Genomic DNA, 27,782 nt, shown 5'->3' with positions numbered 1-27,782 from the left:
TCTATGGGTAACTTGTTTATACAACACAGCTCTTATCTGTCTGTATGATATTAAATGGTGTCGGATTTTCGGACATATTCCAACATGGGAGGGGATCCACAGAAACTTGATGACTCTTCCCTGATTGGTAAGTACTCTCACAGCTCTTTTAATTTCAGCGACTATTGCAAGATTTTCTGCCCGATTTTTACTTAGGCTTTGCAGTGCTGCTCTTGAATCAGTGTAGATCACTGCACCATTAGTGTTCGTTCAAGAAACCTTAACGCCATAACAATGGCAGTTAGCTCTGCTTGCGTTGAAGAGTCATAATTCTCAATACGCGCTTCTTCCTCATTTCTACGTTGGAAAGCATTATCCTTAATTACCGTGTATGCTGCACCAGCCCTGCCATTGACAGGATTAGATGACCCGTCAGTGTAGATTTGATTTAGTTCATCTCCGGCTTCTTCATAAATTTTCTCAAGATACATGTGACTCATTTCTTGTGGTATCATGTTGGATTTTTTCGTTGCCATTTCATTGATGATAATTCTGCATGAGTCATCCTCCCAGGGAGGTAACCTCTCTACACGCATTAGCTCACGAGCTTGCTCAAGCAGGTGAAGCTTGCAGTCTCCGTGGTGTAGTGGTAAGACACTCGCCTGGCGTTCCGCGAGCGCTATGTCATGGGTTCGTATCCTGGCCGGGGAGGATTTACTGGGCGCAATTCCTAAACTGTAGCCTCTGTTTAACGCAACAGTAAAATGTGTACTTGGATGAAAAAACGATTCTTCGCGGCAGGGGATCGTATTCCAGGGACCTGCCCGAAACGCAACGCGTACTAGTGGCTGTACAAGAATGAAACAACTCTTGTATATATCTCAAAAAAAAAAAGCTCTTCGAGGTAGCTGACAGATCTGTGATGCCATTTTTTGTTTCTCCTGTTTCCACCTGTAAGTAACACATAGCTCAGTTTTCTCTTAGCAATATCATTGTAATGGAGATCTCTGGCTATCCTAATTGCAAGCCTAGCATTCAATTCCTTAATTCTGCTTTTAACACTGGGGAGGGACAACTCTTCTCGTAGATTAGACGTTTTGGCAGTTCTTGGAACTCCAAGAATGATTGTCATGGCTTCATTTTGAATGCTTTCGAGCCTTTTCATATAGCTTTGAGAGTAGGTGCACAGAACTGGTGCGGCATAGTCTATGACGGAGCGCACATAGGCTGTGTACATCATTTTGTGTCTGTGCAATAGAGGCTCCATGTCCGTTCCAGGTCATAGCTTTCAGTGCCTTGGGACGACTTTTGCATGTTCCTATGAGTTGATTGAGCTCCTCTTTCTTCCCCTTGTTAGAGCCGACAGTGACGCCAAGGTACCGATAGTGGTCAACCCATTCAAGTGTTACACCATTAATTTGTAGTTCTTCATTTTCTCCCCCGCTTGTGATGAGAGTATGTTTTTGTCTTGTTTGTGGAGAGAGTGAAACCGAACCCAATGCATTTCCTTCCGAGGAGTTCAATGGACTGTTTAATTTTTCCCAAGGTGGGAGCTTGTATTAGGACATCATCTGCATACCCCACTTGTTGTGTTCCTACCGGGAAATCAATATTTGCAATGGCGTTCATAAGTACATTGAAAAGTGTGGGGCTTAAGACTCCTCCTTGGGGGATAACGAGTTCCATATTCATTGTTCTTGAGACTGCTCCATTGAAGCAAACCTTGGCTTTCCTCCCTGTGAGGTAGTCTTCAAGTCATTTCATGAGTCTCCCCTTGACAAACATGCATGGAAGCTCGTCCTGGATCGCAATCCCCTGTGCTTTGTCGAAGGCTCCTTAGATATCAACAAATACAAAGTACCTAGCTGTGTCATTAGCCAGGTAATTAACTATACAATTTGCTGTGCTCCGTCCTTTAACAAATCCATTGACCCCCTCCCCTAACCTGCCTATTTTGTGCAACAGTCGGTTTAGGATGATCCTTTCAATCATCTTACAAGCGCATGTCATGAGCCTGATAGGTCTGTAATTGTCAGAGTCATTGGGTTTCGGTATGGGGACAATTACTGCATGTTTCCATTTTGTGGGCAACACTCCACTTAGGAATGACTTGTTAAACGGATGGAGTAGCAGATTCCCAGACACGTCACACAGTGCATTAAGTATGACGTAGGTGACGCCAGCCTCACCAGGTGCTGTACTTTTACCCTTTTTCATAGCCCCCCTTACTCCCTGGGCTGAGATTGGTTCCCCATATTCGTCATCACTAGACAGTGCTCTTGTTATCCTAATCCTTCTGTCATTATGTCGGAGGAACTGTTCCCTGCTTACTTCTGCAGGGAGGGAGGAGGAGGTTATCTTGAGATGATTTCGGGGCTTTTTTTTTTTAGTGTCCCCACGGCCCGGTCCTCGACTAGGCCTCCCAGTATGACGGAGGAGGAGGATGCTGTAACACTCCACTTGTGAATTAGTTCTTCAGCCTTACCCTGGGGGTCTTTGTGAGCCGCAGGCCGGGCTCTGCCTCCCTTAGCAATCTGAATTTTTGCCCATACTTGTCTTTCAGATATTTCCCTTCCAATGGAGCTAGTGAATTCAAGCCATTGTCTTTCCTGCTTTCAAATCTTCTCTTCCCTGGCTACTTGACACAGTTTTAAACAGGTCTTGGTTGCTTTCAGTGGAATGCCTCCGGTGCTCTCTACTCATGCTCCTAACATTTGCATTGAGCATCTTTATGTAATCGTTCTCACATAATTTTATTTTCTTCTTCTGAGGGTTACTGCGCCCAGTCGTACGGTGCGGAACTCTGAGACAGCTCTCAATTTGGTGATTAAGGTCATCAACAAATGTATCAATGTCTTCTGGGATTTGGTATTCCGTGAACCAGTCACTCATCCTGTTTATGAAGTGCGGCCTCATATCTGGTCCGAGTGATAACCTTTTTCTTTCATTCGTCTCTTTCCTTCTCTTGCTCATGTCGACGGTGGTAATCAGCGCCCAATGGTGTTGGGTCACTACATAAACTGTGCACAATGTGTGTACTGGCATCCGTGTCCTGTGCATTCAGCAGGAGAGCATAGTCTAATCTTCCTCCTCTGAGGTGAGTTGGCTGTTCATCACCCAGGACTCTAAGGTTTTCACTTTCTCTGACAAAGAGTGACAGTTTCCGTCCATTGACATTGGGCTGATGACAGTTGGCACCAAAGTGTGGGTGTCTGGCATTCAGGTCACCGACCAGCAGGGTAGGTTCTTCATTAACAAACTCAGGCAGTGTGTCAAGGTCAAGTTTACTCTGTGGCACATATAGGTTGATTATATGTAGGGCATTATTGTTTAAGTGAAGGGTTACTCCCAGTGATTCAAACTCATCCCCCATGTGCAGGTCATCAATAATCTGTGCGGGAATGTTGTTATTTACAAAGGTAGTGAGGCCCCGTTTTCTTTCTTTTGCTGGAAGGGAGAACTTCTGATTACCGCTGAGTCTTGGGTTGAAGTCATCACCTACTAGTGTTGCTTGTAGCACTATGACGTCAGTTTGGTGTTCACGGGCGTACCGTATGATGTCATTAATTCTGTTGCGAACTTCACTGCAATTGTAGTATAGTGAGATGTTCTTCACTGTTAGTATCCATTTTGAAGTTGTTTGCTAACTGATGCACTTTGAGCATTATTATGATGTTCACTTTTGTTATTGTGTATTCTGTGGTGACTGGTGTGTGCACTGGTGTTACTGTGTGCACCGGTGTTAGTGTGCTCTGGTGTTAGTGTGCTCTGGTGTTCCTGTGTGCACTGGTGTTACTGGGTGCACTGGGGGGTACTGTGTGCACTGATGTTATGGAATCATTGTTGTGTCTGCTGTCATATATCATGGCAGCTTGTGCAGCATCACCTAGTACCAGACTCCGGCATGTTAGGCCTTCACATGATGGACTCTGCTGATGCAGAAGCTGGAGGATTTGGTCCTGTGTCATTTTAATTTGATCAAGGCCGTTCCCAAGTTCTGTTTCCTCTTGCATTATTTCTTGGACGACTGGATGATTTCGTATCATATTATCAAGTATTGTTTTGATATGGGTCAGGGTGATGGCTTCTTGGGGGTCAGGAAGGGGGTTGGTTGGTGTTGTTGACCATGTTATTGTTTGTTGTCTTAGTGACACCTTGGTATTGTTTGGCAGTGTCTTAGTGACAGTGTCTTTGCATTCAGTAACGTGTGGCAATTTAGTGTGTTGATGAAGGTTTGATACTGTCAGTGGCTTGTGCCGTTATTGCCAGAGTGTTCACTTACTGTTCAGTTATTTCACTTTTGTTCATGACGTGTCCAGAGAGTTGTGACTGTGGTCTCATTAGCACCTCTCAGAGTGGTGGGAGCGGAGTCTTGCTGTTGATGTGACACAACACGATGGGAACGTGTTGATAGCTCTGATATGTGACACTCTTGAGTAACGTAACGTATGTCATTGTGTATTAGTAAGTCAGTTGTTGAATAAATATATTGTTGGTAGTACGCGTGTCTTTTGGTCACTCCTCATTCTGAAGTACTGTCCCCCTCCCGCATGTTCATGATCAATTATAACTTGTAATAATTTGGGTTGACTCCGGGATCAAGCCCAGAGCCTCTGTCACTGAATACATAATCGGTGTGACGACCAATCCTTTATCTTCCAGAGAGCCAAGAATGAGAATCTCAGTGTGAGAAAAAAAGCAGAGAGACAGTGTGAAAATGATATAGGAAATAAAACCAAGACCGAAATTAAACTGCTCCACAATCACGTCAGGAGGCAAACAACAGTGAAAGAACAGGTAATGAAACAGACCGAGTGAGGACAGGTACACAGAGGTGAACCTTTGTACAGGTACCTGTATCTGTACCTGTACGAAGAGGTGTATGATGAACGAAACGAGATATTCAAGGAGGTCTTCACAATAGAACGAAGTAAAGTCCCTGAACTAGGAGAGGTAGGAGAAACCAGGCAGCCTTGGAAAGGTTCGAAATTACCAAAGATGAGGGAGGTATCTGTTGGATCTGGACGAGAGAAAGGCTGCTGGTCTGGACAGAAGCTCACCATGGTTACTGAAAGAGTATGCAGAAGTACTTTGCTTGCCACTTTCCACAGTATATAGTAGGTCACTGGAGACGGGTGACCAACCAGAAATTTGGAAGACGGCTAATGCAGTCCTAATATACAAAAAAGACGACAGGCAAGAGGCAGTGAACTGCCTTCCAGTGTTTTTAACTTGTATACCATGCAAGGTGATGGAGAAGATCGCGAGAGAAAACTTAGTAACACATATGGAGAGAAGGGACTTTGTGACACCACCAACATGGGTTCAGAGATTGTAAATCTTGCCTAACAGTTTCAATAGAATTCTTTGACTAGGTAACGAAGATTAAGCAAGAAAAAGGAGAGTGGGCATACTGCACTTTCTTGGACTGACGGAAAGCCTTTGACACAGTATCACACAAGAGGCTGGTGCATAAGATGGAGAAACAGGTAAGAGTAACTAGTAGAGTGCTCCAGTGGATAAGGGATTATCTAAGCAATAGGAGGCAGAGAGTTACCGTGAGGGGCGAGACCTCAGATTGGCGTGAAGTTACAAGCAGAGTCCCACAGGGCTCTGTACTCGGACCTATCCTGTTTCTAATATATGTAAATTATCTTCCAAAAGGTATAGACTCATTCCTCTCAAAGTTTGCTGATGATGTCATAGCATGAGTCTTCAAGATGTCCTGAACAAACTGAAGGAATTGGCCAACAAATGGCTCTTTGAGTTTAACTTGATCAAATGTAAAGTAATGAAAACATGTGTAGGGAGCAGGAGGCCAGATATAAGATACTGTATGGGAGATTAAATTCTTCAAGAATCAGAGACAAACCTGTGGGTTTATATCACAATAGACCTGTCACCTGAAGCCCACATCAAGAGGATAACATCAGGGGCATATGGCAACATAAAAAATAGCATTTAGAGACCTGTGTAAGGCACTCAATACATGGAGCGCAATAGGGTCAGGAATATGTACACCAGTTGATTGACAGTAGATAGGGGGAACCAAAGAGCCGAATCTCAACTCTTGTAAGCACAATTAGGTGAGTACACACACACACACACACACACACACACACACACACACACACACACACACACAAACACACACACACACACACACACACACACACAAACATTGGAAATTACGCGTTCCATGCAGTCGTTAGTGAGAGATATATACCACTATTGAACGTAAGGAAAAATAATGTTTACCCTTGTGCTTGGTTGAGTGTTCTGAGAGAGGCAAACCTCTGGTATGCAGGTTGGTAGATGCCGACCTTGGACACCATCAAGTAGAAGCCCAGCACTGTAGTTGACCAGAAAGTGTGACGCACGAACGGGCTGGTGTCGAGGCTGGGAGGGTAAACAATGTTATACTTAGTCCTCTGGCACATCACATTCTTTATAACCAGCCAAGAAGAAACAGTATTGTGTACAGTCAACAATCACCAGTATGTGATTCACATATAATGAGCATAATATGGAAAAACATCCTAAGAGTACTTTTGGACTTAGGATGTAGTTATGTAATGTACTTCAAACGACCGTCTCCAAACCCAATATGTAACGTTCACTTTACACATGTTAATGGAAAGTAGAGTATTACTAATATGTGAACGTTACTTAATCAACTGACATGTTGCCACATCGATCACTAACATTCTGTCCTTCCTGTCACACCTTAATTTAGAGGTTTTTATTATTTCCACAATAAGGGACCTCTGAGGGATTACCACAGGGGGCCCCGCGCCCTTACCACACCGTCGGAGATAAACCATGACCTGCCACCACCGTCACTTCACAGGACTCAATAGCTTGGTTTTACTTTATATATGGTGTGACGGTAATCTCTTTCAAGAGAGATTGAGCCTGCTCTTCCCTACATCATTATGTCAAAGCACAAGATACTATATAGAAGATACGTCCACCAGTATCGCCAAACGTTTTGCCCAGAGAGCAAATCGTACCCAGCACACCCCGACACCTGGCCACAGCCCGTAACCAGCAAACTGCTCATCCTCTGCCTGCCTGTTGCTGATTGGCTGGTGTCTCGTCGCACCTGCCCTCCGCCACCACCACAAGTCGACGTCTGGGCTGCAGCGCGCCAGTCTCGTCAGAATATCTTTGTGCTCCATGAAGTTGACATCTCTCGCTGGTAGACTAAGCCTTGGCTTTCGTGTACTAAGGGAGGTGGCAGCTTGAAGCCAGTATTCCAGCACCCATATTATTTTATTTTGCTATCACTGTAACTTACTTGTCTTAGCGTAACTTTTCATTTGCCAGTGATTATTCATGTTATTTTGTTTGTTGATTTGTCCTGCATTTTATGAGATTGCCTTTATTCATGTCTTGTTTTCTAGAGTAATTAAAATTTCATTGTTTATATACTTGTGTTTTGTGTGTCTTCCCATTACCTTACCACAGACGAAAGGACAAACTTTTCTCTCTTTTTTTGTGATGTGACGAGGCCCTGCCCCTAGCTTTTGAAACAGCCGAACACTAACGCTTTACCGTCACAATGGAGAAACAAGGAATAAAACAACTGACGAAAATCGTAAGGATTTAATCATATTTATATATAGAAAAAGGCCAAACACACTAACAAAATCCAGTCAGAACCTGGGCGATTTTTGCTGGTGTTTATGTTTGACAAAAATATGGACTTGAGGGACACCTGCGAACACTAAATTTCTCTGGGTAAAGAATCCACAAGACTAACAGCGACTTCATCACCTATAAGTTCGCGTCAGTCCTATTTGGGGGCCACATCCTCACTAGGGAGCCGGTCGGCCGAGCGGACAGCACGCTGGACTTGTGATCCTGTGGTCCTGGGTTCGATCCCAGGCGCCGGCTAGTGGAAACTAACAATTCACCCCTAACCATATGGAAATTACTCTCATGTCAGTTATGTTAGAGCCTTTAGGCTTACTTAACCCTATGTTAGTTAAGGGCAGACTCCTCATGCAGGAGTGCTGGCAGATTAATATGGGTTGGAATGATCCGTTGCCAAATGATCTGCAGGACAAATGGCAGCAATTAACCAAGGATTTTAATAAACTTAGTATTCATAAATTTCCTCGTAATGCCTTAGGACTGAATTTACACAAAACTTTGCATGTGTTCTGCGATGCCTCCGGCAAAGAGTATTGTACAGTAGCCTATTTAGTTAACACTCAGCAATTATTTTTACTTACTTCTATGGCTAGAAGTAAGTGGAGATAACTGCTTTTATTAGTAAGTGTAAGGCTGGCTCATTGCCTGATCAAGACCCTCAGTAATATTAACTTTGGTGAGATAGTAGTGTGGTCAGACAATGAGGCAGTCTTACAATGGGTAAAAAGCAACAACAATTAAACTCCCTTCGTCAGTAACAGAGTTAGGGGAAATACGAGAGTTGTCAACTTGATATAAACTGAGACATGCCCCCACCAAGGACAATCCAGCTGACTATCTGTCAAGAAGTTTACCCTTAAAACAGTTAGTTAAAACCGAGATGTGGTTTACTGAACCCCAATGGTTGGTCAGTGGCCTAAACAATCGCCACAAGTCATTGTGACCAATACCACTGTCCCATCTGTGGAACTTGAACCCCCCCTCGAATTTTACCTATTAAGCCTCGCCATTATTCCGATTTGGGTAAATTGCTAGGAGTCACGTGGGTCACACACAGTAGACCGTCACATGGGTCACACACAGCAGACCGTCACATGAGTCACACACAGTTGACCGTCACATGAGTCACACAGTAGACCGTCACATGAGTCACACACAGTTGACCGTCACATGAGTCACACAGTAGACCGTCACATGAGTCACACAGTTGACCGTCACATGAGTCACACAGTAGACCGTCACATGAGTCACACAGTTGACCGTCACATGGGTCACACACAGTAGACCGTCACATGAGTCACACAGTAGACCGTCACATGAGTCACACAGTTGACCGTCACATGGGTCACACACAGTTGACCGTCACATGAGTCACACAGTTGACCGTCACATGAGTCACACAGTAGACCGTCACATGAGTCACACAGTTGACCGTCACATGAGTCACACAGTTGACCGTCACATGAGTCACACAGTTGACCGTCACATGGGTCACACACAGTAGACCGTCACATGAGTCACACAGTAGACCGTCACACAGTAGACCGTCACATGGGTCACACACAGTTGACCGTCACATGGGTCACACAGTAGACCGTCACATGGGTCACACACAGTTGACCGTCACATGAGTCACAGAGTTGACCGTCACATGGGTCACACAGTTGACCATCACATGGGTCACACAGTAGACCGTCACATGGGTCACACACAGTTGACCGTCACATGAGTCACAGAGTTGACCGTCACATGGGTCACACACAGTTGACCGTCACATGGGTCACACAGTTGACCGTCACATGAGTCACACAGTTGACCGTCACATGAGTGACACAGTAGACCGTCACATGAGTCACACAGTTGACCGTCACATGGGTCACACACAGTAGACCGTCACATGAGTCACACAGTAGACCGTCACATGAGTCACACAGTTGACCGTCACATGGGTCACACACAGTTGACCGTCACATGAGTCACACAGTTGACCGTCACATGAGTCACACAGTAGACCGTCACATGAGTCACACAGTTGACCGTCACATGAGTCACACAGTTGACCGTCACATGAGTCACACAGTTGACCGTCACATGGGTCACACACAGTAGACCGTCACATGAGTCACACAGTAGACCGTCACATGGGTCACACACAGTTGACCGTCACATGGGTCACACAGTAGACCGTCACATGGGTCACACACAGTTGACCGTCACATGAGTCACAGAGTTGACCGTCACATGGGTCACACAGTAGACCGTCACATGGGTCACACACAGTAGACCGTCACATGGGTCACACACAGTAGACCGTCACATGGGTCACACACAGTTGACCGTCACATGGGTCACACAGTAGACCGTCACATGGGTCACACACAGTTGACCGTCACATGAGTCACAGAGTTGACCGTCACATGGGTCACACACAGTTGACCGTCACATGGGTCACACAGTTGACCGTCACATGAGTCACACAGTTGACCGTCACATGGGTCACACAGAGTAGACCGTCACATGAGTCACACAGTAGACCGTCACATGGGTCACACACAGTAGACCGTCACATGGGTCACACAGTTGACCGTCACATGGGTCACACACAGTAGACCGTCACATGGGTCACACAGTTGACCGTCACGTGGGTCACACACAGTAGACCGTCACACGGGTCACACACAGTTGACCGTCACATGGGTCACACACAGTTGACCGTCACATGGGTCACACACAGTTGACCATCACATGGCTCACACACAGTAGACCGTCACATGAGTCACACACAGTTGACCGTCACATGGGTCACACACAGTAGACCGTCACATGAGTCACACACAGTTGACCGTCACATGGGTCACACACAGTAGACCGTCACATGAGTCACACACAGTAGACCGTCACATGGGTCACACACAGTAGACCGTCACATGAGTCACACAGTAGACCGTCACATGGGTCACACACAGTAGACCGTCACATGGGTCACACACAGTAGACCGTCACATGGGTCACACACAGTAGACCGTCACATGAATCACACACAGTTGACCGTCACATGGGTCACACACAGTTGACCGTCACATGGGTCACACACAGTAGACCGTCACAGGGGTCACACACAGTAGACCGTCACATGAATCACACACAGTTGACCGTCACATGGGTCACACACAGTAGACCGTCACATGAATCACACACAGTTGACCGTCACATGGGTCACACACAGTAGACCGTCACATGGGTCACACACAGTAGACCGTCACATGGGTCACACACAGTAGACCGTCACATGGGTCACACACAGTTGACCGTCACATGGGTCACACACAGTTGACCGTCACATGGGTCACACACAGTTGACCGTCACATGGGTCACACACAGTAGACCGTCACGTGGGTCACACACAGTAGACCGTCACATGGGTCACACACAGTAGACCGTCACGTGGGTCACACACAGTAGACCGTCACATGGGTCACACACAGTAGACCGTCACATGGGTCACACACAGTAGACCGTCACATGGGTCACACACAGTAGACCGTCACATGAGTCACACACAGTTGACCGTCACATGGGTCACACACAGTTGACCGTCACATGGGTCACACACAGTTGACCGTCACATGGGTCACACACAGTAGACCGTCACATGGGTCACACACAGTAGACCGTCACATGGGTCACACACAGTAGACCGTCACATGGGTCACACACAGTTGACCGTCACATGGGTCACACACAGTAGACCGTCACATGGGTCACACACAGTAGACCGTCACATGGGTCACACACAGTAGACCGTCACATGGGTCACACACAGTAGACCGTCACATGGGTCACACACAGTAGACCGTCACATGGGTCACACACAGTAGACCGTCACATGGGTCACACACAGTAGACCGTCACATGGGTCACACACAGTAGACCGTCACATGGGTCACACACAGTAGACCGTCACATGGGTCACACACAGTTGACCGTCACATGGGTCACACACAGTAGACCGTCACATGGGTCACACATAGTAGACCGTCACAGGGGTCACACACAGTAGACCGTCACATGGGTCACACACAGTTGACCGTCACATGGGTCACACACAGTAGACCGTCACATGGGTCACACACAGTAGACCGTCACATGGGTCACACACAGTAGACCGTCACAGGGGTCACACACAGTAGACCGTCACATGGGTCACACACAGTAGACCGTCACATGGGTCACACACAGTAGACCGTCACATGGGTCACACACAGTAGACCGTCACATGGGTCACACACAGTAGACCGTCACATGGGTCACACACAGTAGACCGTCACATGGGTCACACACAGTAGACCGTCACATGGGTCACACACAGTAGACCGTCACATGGGTCACACACAGTAGACCGTCACATGGGTCACACACAGTAGACCGTCACATGGGTCACACACAGTTGACCGTCACATGGGTCACACACAGTAGACCGTCACATGGGTCACACACAGTAGACCGTCACATGGGTCACACACAGTAGACCGTCACAGGGGTCACACACAGTAGACCGTCACATGGGTCACACACAGTAGACCGTCACAGGGGTCACACACAGTTGACCGTCACATGGGTCACACACAGTTGACCGTCACATGGGTCACACACAGTTGACCGTCACATGGGTCACACACAGTTGACCGTCACATGGGTCACACACAGTAGACCGTCACAGGGGTCACACATAGTGACCAAAGCGAGGTGTTATACTGCCTGCTTGTGTGAATTCATTGACATGAATTCGTTCAAATTATAAATAAAATCGTAAAGAAATTGCATGGAACATTTGTATGGAAATACCATACATTACAATGTTATAAAAAGATATGTTTTGTACCAACGAATATTGGTAGAACTTGGCTATAATTTGTGTTGACATATGTTCAGTAATTCGACATGATAAAAGCCGCATAACGAAGAAATATTGTACACCTTACAACAAATTAGAAGACTTACGGTTACAGAAGCTGATGTGCATTACAATAATATACATATGTTGACCAATCCACACAAGAAAATGTAGGGATGAAGACGTTTCGGTCCGTCCTGGACCATTCTCAATTGATTGTACTTGACAATCTGCTTGAGAATGGTCCAGGACAGACCGAAACGTCGCCGTCCCTTCATTTTCTAGTGTGTGGATTGGTCAACATATTTCAGCCACGTTATTGGGACTCATCGCCTGTATATCAATAATATATATAGTATGCGACAGGTTTAGCAAGCGCACCACTGGGATTATATAGGAAGCAATGACTTATGAGACAATATTACTAATAAAGGCATCAACTCACTTGAAGAACTCGATCCTGGAGCCTTGGTCAGCAAGAGCCCAAACATTACCGACACCACCGAGGTCAACACAGGTGATGGTGACCACCAGCAACACCCCACCGAACATGAGCAGAGTCTGCATCACATCTGTGTACACCACGGCCTTCACTCCCCCCTGTGGATAATGTGAGAACATGTACACTGTCACCATCACACATGTGTACTCCTTGGCCTTCACATCACCATGAAGAGTTGTTATAATTCAAAATTTGTCTTCCCATTTGTTAGCAGACTAGCTGTTCCACCTGCCAGAGTTTAAGGAGAGCAGACTAGCTGTTCCACCTGCCAGAGTTTAAGGAGAGCAGACTAGCTGTTCCACCTGCCAGAGGTTAAGGACAGCAGACTAGCTGTTCCACCTGCCAGAGGTTAAGGACAGCAGACTAGCTGTTCCACCTGCCTGAGGTTAAGGAGAGCAGACTAGCTGTTCCACCTGCCAGAGGTTAAGGACAGCAGACTAGCTGTTCCACCTGCCTGAGGTTAAGGAGAGCAGACTAGCTGTTCCACCTGCCTGAGGTTAAGGACAGCAGATTAGCTGTTCCACCTGCCTGAGTTTAAGGAGAGCAGACTAGCTGTTCCACCTGCCAGAGTTTAAGGAGAGCAGACTAGCTGTTCCACCTGCCAGAGTTTAAGGAGAGCAGACTAGCTGTTCCACCTGCCAGAGTTTAAGGAGAGCAGACTAGCTGTTCCACCTGCCAGAGTTTAAGGAGAGCAGACTAGCTGTTCCACCTGCCAGAGTTTAAGGAGAGCAGACTAGCTGTTCCACCTGCCAGAGGTTAAGGACAGCAGACTAGCTGTTCCACCTGCCAGAGGTTAAGGACAGCAGACTAGCTGTTCCACCTGCCTGAGGTTAAGGAGAGCAGACTAGCTGTTCCACCTGCCAGAGGTTAAGGACAGCAGACTAGCTGTTCCACCTGCCTGAGGTTAAGGAGAGCAGACTAGCTGTTCCACCTGCCTGAGGTTAAGGACAGCAGATTAGCTGTTCCACCTGCCTGAGTTTAAGGAGAGCAGACTAGCTGTTCCACCTGCCAGAGGTTAAGGACAGCAGACTAGCTGTTCCACCTGCCAGAGGTTAAGGACAGCAGACTAGCTGTTCCACCTGCCAGAGGTTAAGGACAGCAGACTAGCTGTTCCACCTGCCAGAGTTTAAGGAGAGCAGACTAGCTGTTCCACCTGCCAGAGTTTAAGGAGAGCAGACTAGCTGTTCCACCTGCCAGAGGTTAAGGACAGCAGACTAGCTGTTCCACCTGCCAGAGGTTAAGGACAGCAGACTAGCTGTTCCACCTGCCTGAGGTTAAGGAGAGCAGACTAGCTGTTCCACCTGCCAGAGGTTAAGGAGAGCAGACTAGCTGTTCCACCTGCCAGAGGTTAAGGACAGCAGACTAGCTGTTCCACCTGCCTGAGGTTAAGGAGAGCAGACTAGCTGTTCCACCTGCCTGAGGTTAAGGACAGCAGACTAGCTGTTCCACCTGCCAGAGGTTAAGGAGAGCAGACTAGCTGTTCCACCTGCCAGAGTTTAAGCGATCATTTTCATATTTTCTTTTCACTATTTATCCTGCATTGTCCTCTTTCCCGGTGGTGTTTGAACGGATCTGACGGGAAGCGCTATAAGTTTTGTGGAAGGAAGCGTGAGTTGTGGACCGTATGGTTATAAGTCCTGCTAAACTTGAGAGTTGGAGACTGTTTCCACTCTCACTCTTAACTCCTTTTCCCTCGCATCTGAGAGACGGTTCTCAAGACTGTGGGTAAATTCATCGTCCTTCATCTACATGCTTCAGTATTGGCTAAGTCGTTGCCAGACGTGAATGTGCTCGAATCCCACTTCTTGTGGGATTCGGTGCATTCGGATTGGGTGCAATAATCCACTTCTTACCCACTTGCACGGAATCTCACCTTCCTCCTGCCTTCCGTTCGTGATCACATGCTTTGAAGTTGATCACAATTCCGGTACTCCTATAATGACCTCTTTACAAGCTGTGACCTCCAGTCTGCTCTCCAGCACTGGCCGGTGGTGGGCTCTGTACTGTTCTCACTATGAGATGCTCCACACCTCCTTCTCATAACTTACAGAATATATAAAGTATTTATGCATGACTGGTAGTCGGAGAGACCTTGACGGATGCCTGGCCTGAGGCGATTGTTCACATTAGGGAAGTGTGTGAAGGTAAGCACATTAATTGAGAACTTTTAGTATAAACTCAAGAGATAAATATATTATTGATATAATTTTTATTCAGTGTGCATTTATCTGCTATTTAGTGCTAAAAATAATTAAGAAATAGGTATTGCAGTATCAAATTGGGATCCATAGTTACAATTGTTATATAAAAGGTGCAGACGGAGCCCATGATGCCCATTGAGACTGTGGTGGAAAGGTTGGTGACGGTGGACAGAGCCAAGGACGGAGTGTACAGACAGATGCCCAAATAGAAGAACATCATGAGCAGCTGGCAACCCGTCACCAGCATCCTCAGTGCACGTGACTTGTAGCGCTTCTCTATGTACTGACAAGAGAAAAATTTAAGAATTATATCATTTAATATAATTGACAAACATAATATATTGTCAGAGCATTTTGACGGTCGTGAGCACAATATGGACACTATACTCGCTATGATCTAGGAACGTAGTAACGTATGGAGTAATATTGAGGTGAGTAAGAGTTGAGTGGACTACTCATGGACTCAGAACTGAGTACAATAATAAGGTTATCACTGGAGTGTGAGTACAATAATAAGGCTATCACTGGAGTGTGAGTGCAGTAATAAGGTTATCACTGGAGTGTGAGTGCAGTAATAAGGTTATCACTGGAGTGTAAGTGCAGTAATAAGGTTATCACTGGAGTGTGAGTACAATAATAAGGTTATCACTGGAGTGTGAGTACAATAATAAGGCTATCACTGGAGTGTGAGTGCAGTAATAAGGTTATCATTGGAGTGTGAGTGCAGTAATAAGGTTATCACTGGAGTGTGAGTGCAGTAATAAGGTTATCACTGGAGTGTGAGTGTAGTAATAAGGTTATCACTGGAGTGTGAGTGTAGTAATAAGGTTATCACTGGAGTGTGAGTGCAGTAATAAGGTTATCACTGGAGTGTGAGTGTAGTAATAAGGTTATCACTGGAGTGTGAGTGTAGTAATAAGGTTATCACTGGAGTGTGAGTGCAGTAATAAGGTTATCACTGGAGTGTGAGTGTAGTAATAAGGTTATCACTGGAGTGTGAGTACAATAACTGGAGATCCCACACTGGAGTGTGGGATCAATACGTCTCCTCACCGAAGCAAACTTGGCGTTAGGGTTAACCTAAGTCAATATAGTTTGGTAAAAATATTTGTGACAATTTCTGATATTCATTTGAATTTAGCTTGTTCATATTATTGTTATATATGTCAGGAAAAAATTTACCAAAACTAAAAAAATATATTGATCTAAAAACCGACATATGTACGAAATAATATAAAGCCAATGTTTGCAGTTACAAAGCCAATGTTTACAGTTACAAAGTTCAGGACTGTTGGCCTTAATATCAGCTTTACTTCTGGCCAACTTATGTTTATTTCAACACAGCAAAGCATATATGGGTAGGATAAAGTTAGGTAACTTGTGAGGCAAGTTGCTGGGACGATGTAGTTCATTGACATTGGGTGTTGTTCCTTCACTCTGACCTATTACAGTATATTAATGTAATTTACTACAAGTGAAGCATCAAGTTTGGCCAACAACGGGAGCTTAGATGTGACGGAACTTTCGTCCTAAACCCTCATTATAGCAGAAGATATATGTATATTAATCAAACTTCACAAAAAGACACGCATTGTCAAACTCGCTACACACACACAAACACACACACACACACACACACACACACACACACACACACACACACACACACACACACACACACACACACACACACACACACAAACACACACACACAAACACACAAACACACACACACACACACACACACACACACACACACACACACACACACACACACACACACACACACACAAACAAGAAACAACAAGAAACTTTCTAAGTCAACACGTCAAGGGACCGGCAAGAACGAGAGGAGGGGATGAACCAGCCTTGCTTGATCTGATATTTACCCTAAACGAGTCGGATATAAGGGAAGTTAAGTTGGAAGCCCCCTTGGGAATGAGTGATCATAGTGTATTGAGCTTTGAGTACCTGGTTGAGCTAGGAATTACTCGGAAAGAAGTCAGTACAAGACATGATGGACTATGTCACCCAAAAATGTCAGGAGGCTGTAAGCAGGTTTGTCCCAGCCCAACAGGAAAAAACAGAGAAGCAAAGGAAGAATCCGTGGTTTAATAGGGAATGTATGAAAGCAAAGGAGCTGAACAAAAGGGCATGGAGGAACTTCCGTAATAACAGAACACCAGAAAGTAGAGAGAGATACCAGAGAACCAGGAACGAGTATGTTAGTGTGAGAAGAGCAGCTGAGAAATTATGAAAATGATATAGCTAATAAAGCCAAGACCGAACCAAAGCTACTACACAGTCACATCAGGAGGAAGACAACAGTGAAGGAACAGGTGATGAAACTTAGGGTGGGCGAGGACAGGTACACTGAGAATGACAAAGAGGTGTGTGAAGAACTCAACAAAAGGTTCCAGGAGGTCTTTACAATAGAACAGGGAGAAGTCACGGTGCTAGGAGAGGTGGCAGCAAACCAGGTGACCTTGGAAAGTTTCGAAATTACAAGAGATGAGGTCAAGAAGCACCTATTGGAGCTGGATGTGAGAAAAGCTGTTGGGCCGGATGGAATCTCGCCATGGGTATTGAAAGAGTGTGCAGGAGCACTTAGTTTGCCACTCTTCATAGTGTATAGTAGGTCACTGGAAACGGGAGACCTACCAGAAGTATGGAAGACTGCTAATGTAGTACCAATATTTAAAAAGGGTGACAGACAAGAGGCACTGAACTACAGGCCAGTGTCCTTAACTTGTATACCATGCAAGGTGGAGGAGAAGATTGTGAGAAAAAACTTAGTAACACATCTGGAGAGAAGAGACTTCGTGACAACCCATCAACATGGGTTCAGGGAGGGTAAATCTTGCCTTACAGGCTTGATAGATTCTATGATCAGGTGACAAAGATTAAGCAAGAAAGAGAAGGATGGGCGGACTGCATTTTTTTGGACTGTCGGAAAGCCTTAGACACAGTACCCCATAAAAGGTTGATGCATAAGCTGGAGAAACAGGCAGGAGTAACTGGTAGGGCGCTCCAGTGGATAAGGGAGTACCTAAGCAATAGGAAGCAGAGTTATAGTGAGGGGTGAGACCTCAGAATGGCGGGAAGTCACCAGTGGAGTCTCACAGGGCTCTGTGCTTGGACCTATCCTGTTTCTGATATACGTAAATGATCTCCCAGAGGGTATAGACTCATTCCTCTCAATGTTTGCTGACGACGCCAAAATTATGAGAAGGATTAAGACAGAGGAGGACAGCTTGAGGCTGCTTCAAGAAGACCTGGACAAGCTGCAGGAATGGTCGAACAAATGGATGTTAGAGTTTAACCCAAGCAAATGTAATGTAATGAAGATAGGAGTAGGAAGCAGGAGACCAGATACAAGGTATCACTTGGGAGATGAAATACTTCAAGAGTCAGAGAGAGAGAAAGACCTGGGGGTTGATATCACGCCAGACCTGTCCCCTGAAGCTCATATCAAGAGGATAACATCAGCAGCATATGCCAGGTTGGCTAACATAAGAACGGCCTTTAGAAACTTGTGTAAGGAATCTTTCAGAACATTATATACTACATATGTCAGACCAATCCTGGAGTATGCGGCTCCAGCATGGAGCCCATATCTAGTCAAGCATAAGACTAAACTGGAAAAGGTTCAAAGGTTTGCCACCAGACTAGTACCCGAGCTGAGAGGTATGAGCTACGAGGAGAGACTACGGGAATTGAACCTCACTTCGTTGGAAGACAGAAGAGTTAGGGGGGACATGATCACCACATTCAAGATTCTCAAGGGAATCGACAGGGTTGATAAAGATAGGCTATTTAACACAAGGGGCACACGCACTAGGGGACACAGGTGGAAACTGAGTGCCCAAATGAGCCACAGAGATATTAGAAAGAACTTTTTTAGTGTCAGAGTGGTTGACAAATGGAATGCATTAGGAAGCAATGTGGTGGAGGCTGACTCCATACACAGTTTCAAGTGTAGATATGATAGAGCCCAATAGGCTCAGGAACCTGTACACCTGTTGATTGACGGTTGAGAGGCGGGACCAAAGAGCCAGAGCTCAACCCCCGCAAGCACAACTAGGTGAGTACAACTAGGTGAGTACACACACACACACACACACACTGGTGAGTACACACACACACACACACACACACACATTCTTAAATATTTATATATTAAATTCCATTGACACTGGAGACAATTCAAATTAGGAATTGAATATACAATAAAGACCCATTTTGCAATTGACACTGTATATAATATTTGATGTAATTACTATATGAAACAGACTTGAAAGTAAGTATGTCATAACCAATTCCCAGACCCGCAAACTTTTGCCTAGTATGCAAGGCGGATTTGCCTAACAGGCAAAGAGAGAGAGAGATTTTATTTTCAAATATTTTATCCAAATTGGTTTATTACAATTATTATTACTATAATTTTAACTTAACAACATGAAATCATTCTGACTTAGTTGTCAGAAATTAAAAAAAAAACTAGTCAAATTTCTATGCTAGTTTTACTTAAAACAAATAATATCATATAATATAATGAAAACTTTTATCATTCCATTAGAACAAAATTAGAAATATATCTAGGAGCACAAGAGGATTGCCTAGTTTTGCAACATAAATACTAATAGAGAATTAATGTTGTAAAACACGTTAGGAAGGCTTTTATATACCTCCCATATATAAGACTTGAAAACTTGAGAGAGCTTTGCCAAAGTTTCAGTATAAAGTAAGACAAATGAATGTTTATAACTTTGATTAAGTTTCAGTGTTATAATAAAAGTATTTCTTGCTTGATACAGAGCTATATCAATAAAGGCCTTAGGATAATACTACTTTGTAGCAATATCATAAAACTTGGACATTTCGTCATCAATAAATTCAGGACTGCACTCACGCAGAGCTCTAAGAAACATTGAAGAAAACTCTAAATACTTAACCTTAGTGTGATGATTTATGAAATAACGAGCCTAGGAGCAAACGTTAGTGACCTTTCAAATACTAGAGGGGCTGGTCCCAAACCTGCACACAGAAATAACATCACATGAGACCAGAAGACATGGCAGGATGTGCAGAATACCCCCGTTGAAAAGCAGAGGTGCAACTGGTACTCTGAGAGAGAACTCTATCAACATCAGAGGCCCGAGACTGTTCAACACGCTTCCACTAAACATAAGGGGCATAACTGGCCGACCCCTCACAGTGTTCAAGAGAGAACTGGATAAGCACCTCCAAAGGATACCTGATCAACCAGGCTGTGACTCATACGTCAGGCTGCGAGCAGCCGCGTCTAACAGCCTGGTTGATCAGTCCAGCAACCAGGAGGCCTGGTCGACGACCGGGCCGCGGGGACACTAAGCCCCGGAAGCACCTCAAGGTAACCTCAAGGTAAGGTAACCTTCCTGAAAAAAAATCCATTTTAGGGTACTCTCTGTTCTGTGGATCTTTAAATCCAAAAAGGGTGAGGCTACATTTTTTCTTCCTCAATAGTTTATCTGATGGAAGGAAGCAAGCCCGAAGTCTACCAAGAAGTTTGGATTAGTTGGATCCAGATTTTCAGGCCAAAGGCACAATATACTACAGGTTTGCTGATGGCATAGTTAACAAACATAATTATAAATGTTATGAGCAGCACAACAAATAAACATAAAACCAAATGTATAAAGTACTTTACTTGGCTGAGAGAAACAATTTTGAGGTTGTAGAATATTGGCAGAATGACTTGATGTACAAACACGCATCCCGGGATGATCCCTAGTAAACATGTGCACAGCTGAGTCCCAAATAAATATAGTTCTGTAGCATTACCTGAGGACAATAATGAAAAATTAATCTGATTATATAAATATTATTAAATATATAATATGTAATATATATATATATATATATATATATATATATATATATATATATATATATATATATATATATATATATATATGTATATATATAGCAGGTAGCAGTCTTTCCTGTAGACATATATTATTAAATATGACCGAAAAAGTAAGATTATTAATTCTAAAACGAATTTTCTCGATCTTTCTTACGTTTCTTTTCACTGTTGATGGTAATTCAAAGATCAATTCTCCAAAATTCATTTTTATTTCTAGTCTGACGCGACACTTGAGCGCGTTTCGTAAAACTTATTACATTTTCAAAGACTTTAGTTTACACAAGCACACACAACTTTAACTGAATAGAGCTTAAACATCTTTCGAGTTTACAGCGATAGCAGGCGGCTTGACGTCTGCGAGGCACTACACATCAAGAAGTCAACACCAGCAATCAACAGCCAATTAATGCACAACTATATTCTACCCACTTCAAGACTCCGCTCCAATATAGAAGCATCAAGAAATATGGGCCAATAAAAATAGGCCTTCTGCAGTTACCTACTTTTAATACCTGTTTGTATTTCATTGTTTCGTGTTCTGTCTTGTGTTAAAAGTTTATTTTCACCTCATCCAAAACTATTGTAACATGTCACTTCACCCAAATGTAGGCATAAAAACTGGAAAGATGTTTAAGTTCTATTCAGTTAAAGTTGTGTGTGTTTGTGTAAACTAAAGTCTTTGAAAATGTAATAAGTTTTACGAAACGCGCTCAAGTGTCGCGTCAGACTAGAAATAAAAATGAATTTTAGAGAATTGATCTTTGAATTACCATCAACAGTGAAAAGAAACGTAAGAAAGATCGAGAAAATTCGTGTTAGAATTATTAATCTTACTTTTTCGGTCATATTTAATAATATATATATATTACATATATATATATATATATATATATATATATATATATATATATATATATATATATATATATATATATATATATGTCGTATCTAGTAGCCAGAACACACTTCTCAGCCTACTATGCAAGGCCCAATTTGCCTAATAAGCCAAGTTTTCATGAATTAATTGTTTTTCGAGTACCTAACCTACCTAACCTAACCTAACCTAACTTTTTCGGCTACCTAACCTAACCTAACCTATAAAGATAGGTTAGGTTAGGTTAGGTAGGGTTGGTTAGGTTCGGTCATATATCTACGTCAATTTTAACTCCAATAAAAAAAAATTGACCTCATACATAATGAAATGCGTAGCTTTATCATTTCATAAGCAAAAAATTTGAGAAAATATATTAATTCAGGAAAACTTCGCTTATTAGGCAAATCGGGCCTTGCATAGTAGGCTGAGAAGTGTGTTCTGGCTATTAGGTACGACATATATATATATATATATATATATATATATATATATATATATATATATATATATATATATATATATATATATATATATATATATATATATATATATATATATAACTGAAAACTCACACCCCAGAAGTGCCTCGAACCCATACTGCCAGGAGCAACGCAACTGGTATGTACAGGACACCTTAATCCACTCGACCATGCGTTGCTCCTGGCAGTATGGTTTCGAGTCACTTCTGGGGTGTGAGTTTTCAGTTGCATATTGTCCTGGGGACCATTCAGGCTTGTTCGCATTTGTGTTCCTCACGTGTGCCCCAAAGAATGAGGTGATTTGATAAAATACTATGCTCAAGATTACTATCCGAGTGTCGGTGGTCGAGTGGATTAAGGTGTCCTGTACTTACCAGTTGCGTTGCTCCTGGCATTATGGGTTCGAGGCACTTCTGGGGTGTGAGTTTTCAGTTTATATATATATATATATATATATATATATATATATATATATATATATATATATATATATATATATATGTCGTACCTAGTAGCCAGAACGCACTTCTCAGCCTACTATGCAAGGCCCAATTTGCCTAATAAGCCAAGTTTTTATGAATTGTTTTTCGACTACCTAACCTACCTAACCTAACCTAATCTAACTTTTTCGGCTACCTAACCTAACCTAACCTATAAAGATAGGTTAGGTTAGGTTAGGTAGGGTTGGTTAGGTTCGGTCATATTTATACGTTAATTTTAACTCCAATAAAAAAAAATTGACCTCATACATAATGAAATGGGTAGCTTTATCATTTCATAAGAAAAAAATTAGAGAAAATATATTAATTCATGAAAACTTGGCTTATTAGGCAAATCGGCCCTTGCATAGTAGGCTGAGAAATGCGTTCTGGCTACTAGGTACGACATATATATATATATATATATATATATATATATATATATATATATATATATATATATATATATATATATATATATATATATATAAATATAGGGGGGTACCACCTCTGGTGCAATTATAGGGACCCACAGCCTCAGAGAAGGGAACACAGAGCATTCAGGGAAAAACTTGCCATTTAACGCTGAATACTTAAGAGTGTTCGCTTCTCTTACCACCTCCCTTTTTTATGGTGTACACTTTATTATGTAAGGTTATACAGTTAAATATCTGATGTTATACAAAAAATTAACATTAAGAGGATACAAAAAAAGTTCGCTTCCTAGAAGCTGTAGATTTCCTCGAACTCCTCCGACGCCGGGCAGGAACCGAGGATGCAGCGAGCATTCCCCCTCTGGATCGCAACACTGAGGCGCTGAAAAAGAAAACTTGCTGCTCTAGGGTCTCTTGTGGTGTCAATGAGCTTGGAACCAAGATTCTTAAGAAACCTTCTTGCACTCTCTCCCCATGGGCCTAGGGTCTCAGACCCTATTGGAACGAAGTTGTACCGATGATCTAATTGCCTGTACTTGGCTGACTTGTCTCTTTCTCTGTGTGTCGCCGCGGCTCCTGCTGTGCCGGCAGAGAGGTTGATGTATGTGGTTGCCAGGGTGGATACACAAGTATAGTCCCATGCCAACTGTCTGCCACCCTTCCACGGTCGCAGTGTGATTCCGTCTGGTCGGCCGGCCAAGCTAACAGAGTCACGGTTTAGTAGGTTGCGGGGCTCTCTCTCCGCTGGACACTGAGCAGAGGCAAGGCTTCTTTTAATGATGTCATTGACTTCGTCGTGTCTAGTGTGCCAACCACCAGATTTTCCACAGTGCAGGCCATGCAATCCATATTCGTCAGCATCTGCCTCGCCGCAAATACACCTGTGAACAGTGTGGATAGGGGCATAGATTACCTAAGTGAGTGTGTGTATATATATATATATATATATATATATATATATATATATATATATATATATATATATATATATATATATATATATATATATGTCGTACCTAGTAGCCAGAACTCACTTCTCAGCCTACTATTCAAGGCCCGATTTGCCTAATAAGCCAAGTTTTCCTGAATTAATATATTTACTATATTTTTTTTCTTATGAAATGATAAAGCAACCCTTTTCTCTATGTATGAGGTCAATTTTTTTTTATTGGAGTTAAAATTAACGTATATATATATATATATATATATATATATATGTATATATATATATATATATATATATATATATATATATATATATATATATATATATGTATATATATATATATATATATATATATATATATATATATATATATATATATGTATATATATATATTTATATAATATGTGTGTGTGTGTAGCCAGAGGTGCGTTCTGGCTAGTCAAAGGTAGAGTGGAGGAAGTTATATCATTGATGGCTACATATTGGTGTCTGTCACTAAGATAGGATCGAATATAGTTCAGGAGAAGGCCTCTGATTCCATAATGGTGAAGTTCAAGTAAGAAGTAGTTATGGTTAACAGTATCAAAGGGCTTTCTTGGGGGCAATGAAGAGCCCAATTAGGAACTTACTTTTGTCAAGGGCTGTGCAAATTATATATAGCAGACTAAAATTGCAATATTGGAACTCTTTTTGGAAGCAGACGCCAAACTGACCGGGACTTAATATGCTCAAGTTTTACGAGGTATGAGTAAAGCTGTTGGTAAATTATGTTTTCAAATATTTTTTATACCAGTATAGGTAGATTAGGTATCGGTCTGTAATTGTTTATGTCTGCCGTATCGTCATCTTTATAAACTGGCGTCAAGGAAAGTCTGACACTAGAGATTTGTTGCAATAGCAGAGTTATGGGTGGTGAAAGGGCATGAGGGGCACTCTTTTATACCATAGATGGTATTTGACTAATGTTCCTAGCTTTGGTTCACAGAAGTATCTTGCAGTATTTGTATGATATAAATACAGGTGTGATTACCTAAGTGTAGTTACAGGATGAGGCCTACACTTGTGGTGTCCCGTCTTCCCAGTACTCTTTGTTGTATAACGGTTTAAAACTAATGAAGGTTTTGCCAACCATCACCTTCTCACTTAATTTATTCCAACCGTCTACCACTCTGTTTGCAAAAGGAAACTTTCTAATATATTTTCAGCCACATTAGTTTTCTTAGCTTGAATCTGTATCCTCTTGTTAGTGAAGTTGTTGGTTTTAGGAATTCCTCTTGGTCAATTTGAACGATTCCTGTTAGTAATTTGTAAGTGGTGATCATATTACCTTTATTTCTTCTATCTTCTACTGATGGCATGTTTAACGCCTCTAGTGTCTCTTCGTAACTCTTTGTTTTTTTCAGTTCCAGGAGCCATGTTTTGCTGCACACCACTGCACCTTTTCCAGTTTATTGATGTACTTCTTGAGATTTGGGTACCATTCACCTGCTGCATGTTCCAGTTTTGGTCTCACAAAGTCATGAACAATTGCTTTAGTCTGTCACCATCCTTATAATTAAAAGCAAGTCTGAAGTTGTAAACCAATGCTTAAGCTAGTTATGTCCCTTATGTGTAGTGGAAGTATGTTGAACAGTCTCGGGCCTCTGGTGTTGATGGAGTTCACTCTCTCAGAGTACCTGTTGCACCTCTGCTCTTCAACGGGGTATTCTGCACATCCTGCTATGCCTTCTGGTCTCATGTGATATTATTTCTGTGCAGGTTTGGGACCAGCCCTCTAATATTTTTTCCACGTATAAATTATTATGTGTCTCTCCCGCCTGCGCTCAAGAGAATACAGATTTAGGATCTTTAGTCGGTTCCAGTAGTTTAGATGTTTTACTGAGTGAATTCTAGCAGTAAAGTGCTCACAAAAGCCCTCCACAATGTAAACTGGGAATCTGAATTTATCAATACACAGAATATTAATTCGTTAACTAGCCTCTTCCTTTCCAAAATTCTAAGCCTTTACTATACTTATTGTCCTCTCCTCACCAAGCAAGTAACTGGTGTGACCATAATCTCCTTCAAGAGATTGAGCCTGCTCTTCCCTCCAAAAATACGTCGCAACAAATATATATAACTACTATGGAAGAAATGTCCAACAACGACAACAACACCAGCAAGGTTTGCCAGAGCGCAAAACGTATGCAGCCAAGAACACCTGCTCAGACTCAAACCGCCAAACTACCTGTCTTACTGCCGGCTCCCCGCTGATTGGTCGCCGGTCTGGCTGCAACTGCACTCGCCCCCCCATACTACTTGATGTCTGGGGCCGCCACGACCTCAGTCCTCAGAATATTCCGTGCTTTCACAGTTAACACTTCTCCCTGCTAGACGTAAGCTTTGGCGTACGTGTACTGAGAGAGGTGATAGCTTAAAGCCAATATTCCAGCACCTCTCATTACTTGTATATTGCACTTCTTGTTATTTTGCTCACTTGTCTTAACGTAACTTTTCATTGTCATTTAATTATTCTTATTATTTTGATTGATTGATTTTATTATACAAATTTGTTTGACCATTTTATTCATGTTTTATTTCTTTAACGTAATTAAAATTTCATTGTTAAAATTTACTTGTGTTTTGTGTGTCTTCTCCTTACCTTACCACAGACGAAGTTCCAGATTTTCTATTTTTTTTTAATACTATGTGACGAGGCCATACCCCTAGCTTTGAACAGCCGAACACCAACGCGTTACCGTCACATATTATATGGGGGCCTGTCCTAGGAGCTTCACTCAGGTACTGGTGCCAAGTGGTAATTTATGGTAAGCGTATTTAACTTTGTTAACGTAGCTTTTACTATTTTTCATATTCAATTTCATTTTTTATATGGTGCGGTGTATTGTGCATTACGAGAGTAACATATAGTGAAGGTGAGACAACTTTGGATTACGTGGTGACTGTAGGCCTCAGTCATACTCTTAATTGGTCATCTCTCCCTCCGTGTTATTACTCGTGTTTACCATCTTTGTCCCTTGGATATTTCTCATTTTTGACAGATCATCATATTGGTACCCTGGTACTGTGGTCTGCCCCGGGTCAAGAGTACCCAATCTTCTGCAATCTGACTGTAGGAGGACAAAGAGGGCCATAGTTCCTCTAGCTCGAACTTTAGTTGCTGAATTGGGACCTCAGCAGCAGTTCTCGTCACCAGTTGACACCTCGCACCCCTACTCGTCAGTCAGAGATGATGATACATACAATGGTAGGGAATTAGCTTACTTTTCAGAGCACAAAAGTTCGCTAATTCTGTAAGTATCATATTAAATTCAGTAGGAAAAACTTGCTTTATGTCCTATAGAGACTCGGCAAGGTATGCCTACATCCTTGGACTACCAATTTTACTTTTGAGGCATTTAACTGTTTCATTTGTTTTCGAAACTC

The 27,782-nt window shown here is 42.9% G+C and overlaps 1 protein-coding gene across 1 annotated transcript in view; it reads right to left on the bottom strand.

The window, feature by feature from the left end:
• The window catches only part of LOC138360833 (sodium-coupled monocarboxylate transporter 1-like), a 109,217-nt gene that overhangs the window by 53,692 nt on the left and 27,743 nt on the right, over nt 1-27,782 (bottom strand). Inside the window, exons 2-5 of the mRNA XM_069320348.1 lie at nt 20,926-21,059; nt 15,331-15,519; nt 12,979-13,133; nt 6,238-6,378 (exon numbers count right to left, since the gene is read on the bottom strand). Of these exons, the coding sequence (XP_069176449.1) occupies nt 6,238-6,378; nt 12,979-13,133; nt 15,331-15,519; nt 20,926-21,059 (619 nt within the window). The remainder of the gene's footprint in view (nt 1-6,237; nt 6,379-12,978; nt 13,134-15,330; nt 15,520-20,925; nt 21,060-27,782) is intronic.

This window comes from Procambarus clarkii, unplaced genomic scaffold (assembly GCF_040958095.1).
Source record: "Procambarus clarkii isolate CNS0578487 unplaced genomic scaffold, FALCON_Pclarkii_2.0 HiC_scaffold_123, whole genome shotgun sequence".
In the NCBI taxonomy this organism is placed as follows: Eukaryota; Metazoa; Arthropoda; class Malacostraca; order Decapoda; family Cambaridae; genus Procambarus; species Procambarus clarkii.
The sequence above is the reverse complement of the archived record's forward strand: the minus strand, read 5'-3'. Positions and strand labels throughout refer to the sequence as shown.